This window comes from Melopsittacus undulatus, chromosome 2, assembly GCF_012275295.1.
Source record: "Melopsittacus undulatus isolate bMelUnd1 chromosome 2, bMelUnd1.mat.Z, whole genome shotgun sequence".
NCBI lineage: Eukaryota > Metazoa > Chordata > Aves > Psittaciformes > Psittaculidae > Melopsittacus > Melopsittacus undulatus.
Window position 1 is genome coordinate 52,141,995 of NC_047528.1, and position 7,715 is coordinate 52,149,709.

Genomic DNA, 7,715 nt, shown 5'->3' on the forward strand with positions numbered 1-7,715 from the left:
AGAGAGCTGAAATGGGATTAATACAGATCCTCATTTAAAGTTTAAAGCAAAACCTGCTTCTATATTTTTCGTAAAAAAAGAGGCAGTTCCTTTTCTATCTGAAACACCAGAAGAACCAGACTCCACAAAGTAGATGTTAATAAAACTCATGTCCAGTAAAGGCTAAAAGGATAACTTACCAATCTTATTTCACTCAAAATACCTCTGTGGTAGTTGATATGAAACCCTAAACTGAAGAAAAAACCCCAGAAAACTCAGCTAAGATGCTATGTTCAGCATTCCCTTCTCATGGTGGATGAGCTTTGGTGCCTTAGGAAGGAGCATTTGAGAGCAGCACTGTAAGTGCAGTAGAGAAGATGGTGCTGCCCCTTGAAGACTGGCAAAATCAATACAGTGTGTAGTGTGGGAGGCATTTTCTTTACAGTTTTTTTATGTTTGCCTTATGCAACATCTCCCCAGGCCTGCATTAGGTGAGCTTCCCTCTTCACCTAGCTCAGTTTGACGATGGATAATGATCACAGGGGAGATCATGCTGCACTGTGCAGAAGTTTTAAAAGTCACCTTTATAAATACCTAGGGGTTGATTAAAATCAAGTGGGCTGTTTCTGCGGGAAAATGTCTCCTTCCTATGCTTTCTGCCAGAACTTTTCCTTCGCAGCCCACGTTCTACCCTATACCAGACAAATGCTGTTCTTCCTTTCCCTTGTTCCTTCCTATGTCAGGGATGGTTTCTTATCTCCTCTGATTCCCTTGGCATGCCTGTTGCTTGCTGTTGCCAGTTGTTCTTCCCAAGCTGGCCTTGAGAGGGGCAGTGAATACCACGTAGGAGTCACAGGCTATCTGCCAGTCACTCAGGCATTGTTGGAAATGGTGCTCTGGTGATCTTGGGCTGGTAGTCACTTAAATACCAGACCATGCACAGAGGGACTGGGTAAGAAGGGTAAGATAAGAGCCTTGTGTCAGCATCTGTTGCCATTGATTAAGGGACATTTCAAAGTGAAGAGCAAAAGTAATGAAATAAGGCTGTTATAAAAGTGTATTTGTAGGGTTCACTCTGTGGCCGTACTTTTGGAATCTGAACACTATGTTGCTCATAGTTTAGTACTGCTGCTGGCTGGGATACCTCAGCTGGGACCTGGAACCTCTCTAGACACGATCTGCAAATACCAGACTCATATTTTCCTACAAGTCTATTATTTTTTCCTGTGAGACAGCCCATATTGCCCATCAGATGTGTTATTATCCAGAGCTGTTCCTCACCTGGTGTGACCACATAGAGCTTCAATGAATAAAGAAACAGGCAAAATAAGACTTTGTATTGTCTGTGGATTGCAGAAAAGGACTTGGCAGCACTGGTGGATGAAATAGCGGACATGACGCAACAATTTACACTCATACCCAGAAAGTCAACTATATCTTGGGCTGCATAAAAAAAGTGTGACCAGTAGGTCAAGGGAGGTGATTCTGCCCTCTGCTCTGCTCTGGTGAGACCCCACCTGCAGTACTGCATCCAGCTCTGGAGTCCTCAGTAAAAGGATGCTCCAACAGGTCCATGTCTGTGTTTTACTCACAGAAGCACCTCTTCTGTGGGGAAAGGCTGAGGGAGCTGCGGTTGTTCAGCCTGAAGAAGAGAAGGCTCCAGGGGCCTGGTTGTGGCCTTTCAGTACTGAAAGGGTCTTATAAGAAAAATAGAGATACAGGAGGACCTGTTGTGATAGAACAAGGGGTAATGGTTTCAAATTAAAAGAAAGTTGATTCAGACTAGATATATGGAAGAATTTTTTACAATGAGAATAGTGAAACACTGGAGCAGGTTGCCCTGAGATGTGGTAGGTGCACCACCCAAGGTAACCTTCGAGGTCAGGCTGGATGGGGCTTTGAACAACCTGGAACAGTTGCAGATGTCCCTGCTCATTGCAGGGGGATTGGACCAGATGACCTTTGAAGTTTCCTTCCCACCCAAACTATTCTATGATTCTGTGGATATGGCACATATATGAATTCATTCACTTCTCACCTCTGGAGTATAATTAATCCAGAAATCACAGCTAGTCATATGGAAAAACCCTTATAGTAGGGTTTGTAGTCTTGTACCTTGTATTAGTCTTGTATTATTGTACAATTAATCTTTAGGTGATGGCTGGAAACGCTTAACAAGGTCTTATTATGTAAGCCCCTCTTTTAGCCACCTTTGGAGAGTGTTGCATTGCACTCTGTACTCGAGCTGGGCCTCAGCCATGTAACAGGCATGAACATTTGCATCCATGTCTGATCTACTTACCTTTTATGGTCCATGGAGAGAAAAAGGCACTTCTATGGCATGAGTCGTCTTGTCCAAATGTAGGCATGAAGCATAATTAGGTGAATCACACTCTAAACCTGCTTGTTTCTCTCAGCTATATTGGGAAATTGTACAAGGAGGATGGGGTGATTAGCTTACATGCATACACCTACCCTGAGAATGTCTCCAGGGAGGTGAGATGAACCTCCCACAGATCTAAGACAAGTGTGATGAACTCTGAAGGGTCTTATAGAATCATAGAGTCATAGATTATCCATCTCCATTGCTTAGGAAACGAGTCAAAGGCAAGCACCCAGCTTAGACTTAGACTAGACACTTACCTTCTAAATTTCTAAAATTAAATTAAATTACTCCCACCCTGAATCTGTATCAGCCACAAATAAGCCAATATTTTTTCTAGAACTATTGTGCATTCTCCAAAAGAGACATCAAGGATTCAGGAAGCAAATGCAGAAAAAGTTCTGAGAAGCTTCACATTTAATTTTTTAGTATTTTATTTAAAGCTTTTTATTTTATAAGTTTTCTCTTTGATGACCAATTTGTAACTCAAAACACAGAACAGATTAACTCTCCTTTGGCATTGGAAGGGTTAATCTGAGTACCCTGATGGCAGGGAGGTTGTACCTGGCTAGTTGAGGGCAGATTTGGACACTTCCTCTGTAACTTTTATGGCATCAATCTCTTCCACTTCAAGTACCTGTTTCTCAATAACTTGAAGAGGGAGAGGACTGCTTTCTGGAAGCTGTCTACTGTCACTACATAGAACACTAAGTTTGCAATGGTATTTAATGCTGCTAAAGGTTTAACAATATTATAAATATTACAGATCAAGTTATTCAAGTGGCAGCTAACCGGTCGTGCTCGGATCTCCAGGCGAATTCCTCGAAAGATGTGGAAGGGGAGGAAGCACGCATAGAAGAGCACCAAGATGACAATGGCAAGTCTGCGAGCCTTCTGTTTGTAGCAAGCCTGTGTGTGGGGCCCAGTGGTTAAGGTGTAAATAATGAGCGTGTAGCACACAGTCACAGTAAGCAAGGGCAATAGGAAGACAAACACCATCAGCAGCCAGTTATACCACCGACTAGTTTCAAGATCCACAGCAGCAGACAGGTCAGGACAGGTTGTCTTGTTCTGTGTATGCCTTGTGGCAATCAGGATGCCCAAGGGGCTGATGGTGGCTAGGGAAATCATCCAAACAACTACAGAAGCCACCACTGCCCATCTCCGTTTTTTAACAAAAAAGAATTTAATTGGGTAGACAACTACGAAAAAGCGTAAGACGCTGAAGCAGCTAAGGAAGATAATACCACTGTACATGTTGAAGTTGAAAGCAAAGTGAATAAACTTGCACATGAAGTCTCCAAAAATCCAGTTATTTCCATTAACAGAGTAGTGTATAATGAAAGGAAGCGTGGCTAAATATAATAGGTCAGTGACAGCCAGGTTGAACATAATGATGGTGCTGCTTTTCCAGGGCCTCATCTTGGCAAAGTAAACAAAAATTGTCACAATGTTTGCTGGGAAGCACAGCACAAAGATTAGGCTGTAAAAGACAGTGAGATAGTATTTCCCCTGTGAGAAATCTTCATTCTTGCAGGTTGTAAATGGGTCTGTGTGGCCTGGTTGAGAAGTAAAATTGCTTGTGTGTTCAGATGCCATGTTTGCAGAGATCTTCTTAAAGCTTTACAAAAAAAAATCAGGTGTTTAGTTTTAATTGATTTGTTGGGACAAATGCATTCAATTACATCCTTTGCTGCTGGGGTAAAAGTCCTATGTTTGACAAGGCATAATAGAGGAAAGAAATGGGGATTTGCCAACATTCCCAGGTCTGACCTAGGTAACCCCAATGAAACGTTTAACTTGACCCTCCTCTCTCCTTTATTTTTTATTTTGATAATTATTAATTTTTCTCTTGATTTATTTAAACTCCTACCTTGAAGAAGACAGTTACTGCTTATCTGGAAATCTGCAGGAGTAGAAAGCACGTATTTGTAGACCTAGAGAGAGTTTGGGCAAAATTTTGCAAAACTATGGATTAGTCTTAGCTTTTTAGACAGTAGTAGAACTGTACCCATATCTTATCTACATTAATCTGAGATAATCAGTTTTTTGTGCTCATGAAACCAGAGATGCTGTTCTTGTTTCATGAAAACCAAAAGATGGCAGGTTCAAATACAGATCTCAGGACCTGATGTTCCAATAACCTGACAATCATGCCTCATTCCATGAGGTTGCTCTCTTGGAGTCATCAGAGTACAAAGCTATTAAAAACATGAAAAATAAGGTCCAGCTAAGCTTTTAAATACTGCTACTCAAAGTACAGAGTGAAGATGGAAAGCACGGATATTGAGTGAAAGCACTGATTTTGTTTCCCATTCTGTGTGAATTGGAGCTAGATAGACTTGTCTCTGAAATGGTTTCTTATTTACCATAGCCAATTTGAATCTATTCACAGTGAGTTCAAGGCATAACCTTTTTTGGTAGTGCTTTAACCTGAAATAATGGTAACCAAGGATGAAAATCATTTTATATAACTTCAGATATCAGAAAGTTAGATGCTTAAAGTGAAGCCAGTCATCCTAAGCCCCTCTTTAAAGCCCCCCTTCATCATCAAGGGAGAGAGGTAGGTTCCTCCAGGACATAAAATATCTTCCCATATGTGGGGTTTCTATGAAAAATTATTTACTCTTTTGGAGGCATACCTATTTCTTTCCACTGATGACAAAAGCAGCCTGAGGTGACTGGTTCAGACCCGGATGCCTCAAGTGAGGCATGAGACATGCCACTGTATGTCTTCAACATCTCAGGTGAGCACTACTTCTTCAGATCCTAAACAATTCCATGTGAGAAAATATTTTTCAGTGACTTCATAAAGTGCTAGACAGGGTACTATCAACACCAAATCCCCTTTTTTGTGCCAGAAACACAGTCTTTAAACTCAGTCAGTGTTATATGGAACATCCAGATGAAGTCATCACATTAGAAAAGCCGAAACAAAACAAAAGAAAACAAAACAACAAAAAGACACAATTCTACCTTATTGCAGTTCTGGAAACTGTGTATAGAATTCATTTTTTTATGTGATTCTGTTAAGAGCATTTAGCATATTACCTATATGGATATTTCTTCATTATCCCAATGTCTGCTAGAAATGACAAATTTTCCTTGACAAAGCCGATCATGAAAGCTGGGGGACAACAGGAATTATTTGCTCATAACCAGTCAGAAAGATGGGTATCACTTTGCTACTCGCAAACACTTCAGAGAGAAATTTGAACAGTCTGCCTGTAATCCTGTTAAAACACTGATGCTTTTTAACACAACTATTAGCTCTGGTGTAGCGGCTTTACAGTTAAAGATGCATTACATAAAGGACATGAAGCTTGTTTTAAACAAATCCAGATTCACATTCACAAAATCTAGCAACATTCATAAGTTTTCACTCTTTTCTGCTTTTCTGCTCTTTGGTGATACTGCTGTCATCCATTTTTATGCCTCTCACTGGTATATTTCAAGTAAAGTTAGAAAAAAAGTCTAGAGTATCTGATTCATCCTGTTTAGGTTTCTTGTACTGATGATCAGTTCTCTACTGAAATCTTGGACCCTCCAAACTGAAAATGGAGAAATATTGCTTACCTGAGAACATGCAATTCTGGTTCTCCCTTTGATATTGCTTTGAGCAAAGAGTACTACAAATGAAATGTATTTATGTCTTCTTTGCAGAGAAGCAGGTTTTTTATATGGCTATGCAGCCATATACATTCACTCCCTGCAGACTAAGACTCCATGTGGCCGTAAATTAGGAGACTGGTAGAAAACCTCAGTTAGTGGCTCAGGTGTCAGCTCTTAGATCTAGGTGGCTGGACGAGATCCCTTTTGCCCTCTGTCATTCATGCTGTCTTTCCTTCAGTGAGCAGATTGCACTTTGCTGGCAGCAGTTCTGGGTGCTGAGCTAGACCTGTAGTATTCAAATCGCAGGAGATCACATTTAAATTACTGTGTATGTGTGCATGTGTTTATAAAAGAGAAAATTAAATTTGCTCTCCATTTCCTGTGAAGTGGAACCTGATCACCAAAGTGAATCAGGCATGTTGCCATTTCAAGATCAGGTGAAAAAATGTTCTGATATACTGCCTTCATTAAAACCAAACTTCTAACGAAGTACAGGTTTCATCTCATGCAAGAAATGAAGGTTTCCTTCGGCATGATGTGCTTTTCAGGAACTGTGACATACTTTCTGCCACTTTTGGTGAACAGAACATCTACAATTAGTGTTGGCTGTTTGTTACTGGGGTAGCTGAAGTTGCAAACTTGTCTTCTTTTGAGTCTTTGCTTCTGGGCTTCATGATTCACAAGAGCTGTGATTTTCCATGCTGCTTGAACCAAAAGACTGTTCTTGAATAAAAATATCATCAGCCTCAGCTCAATGAACAAGATCAAATAAGATTATTATTTTAAAAGAAAAAAAAAAAAAGAAAGTCATAATATGTTGAATTTTGAAACTACAGACTTCAATCCTTAAGCTCAGCTGCCCAGTGTGGCCAGCAGCCTTTTGGCCATGGTACATTTTATAGGTCTTATTTGCTGATGAGGCTTATGATCCAGTATTAAATGAGTAACTTTTCATTTCTGAACATTGCTTATGTTAGCATAGTTAACATACATAACTGAGAACCACACAGATAACAATATTTTTGGAAGGTGTCTTGACTCTCTGTGAGTGCCTGTACCGTAAGCGTGAGCTGGGAGAAGGCTATCTTGCTAATCATACTGCAGAGAAACAGTGGTAACAGGGATAATCAAGACTGGGGCAGCAGTAATATCTGACAACTAGAACATTATCTATCTGTTGCCATTAGGGGAAAGGCATCATCTCTGGTCTCATCTGACCAAGCTTTTCTCTAGGTCAAGGCCTAGAGCAGTTTTAAAAAATGTCCAAAGTTTCACAATAATTGTAAAATACACTGTCTTGTACTATCTCTGAGATCAGCAACTGTTTAGATAGCTATTACCCTGTTCCTAGACGCTGCATGTGTCATTAGAAACCATTTGTATGAGGCTGTGGTGTTATAAGCACAGAGGGAGCTAATTATAGTTAGGGATCATTTAATGCATCCCCTGCTTAATCCATTATAACCCTAAGCAATAGAAAACCTGTGCGGCAGTGGCTGGTATTTATCCTTCCCTTAGTGGTGGCAGTGCCTGATGTGAAGGAAAAATGGGCCCTCCCAGCACCATGGCCCAAAACTGCCAGGAACCTGGGGCACTGGGATCTTGAGCAGGCATTGGGATCACCTCTGAGTATCTGTCTCCAGACAGGAAAAGAAAATCAAACTTCCATTTTCAGAGCAATTTCAGGAGAGGGTGTCTAATTGGAAAGTCATTTATGCAGAGCTGTTCTGCAGGGAGACCA

General features: G+C 40.7%; 1 protein-coding gene across 1 annotated transcript; it reads right to left on the minus strand.

The window, feature by feature from the left end:
• Positions 1 to 2,968: 2,968 nt before the first annotated feature.
• On the minus strand, positions 2,969 to 6,107 carry LOC101874961 (2-oxoglutarate receptor 1-like). The gene is made up of 3 exons (XM_005142076.3): positions 5,939 to 6,107; positions 4,236 to 4,299; positions 2,969 to 3,983 (listed from the first exon to the last, which is right to left on the minus strand). Exon 3 carries the CDS (start codon positions 3,959 to 3,961, stop codon positions 2,969 to 2,971), a length of 993 nt encoding a protein of 330 aa, XP_005142133.2. The 5' UTR covers positions 3,962 to 3,983; positions 4,236 to 4,299; positions 5,939 to 6,107.
• Positions 6,108 to 7,715: the final 1,608 nt, after the last annotated feature.

Coding starts and splice junctions, on each gene's coding strand:
- LOC101874961 (XM_005142076.3), bottom strand. CDS start 3,961: ATGGCATCTGAACACACAAGCAATTTTACTTCTCAACCAGGCCACACA.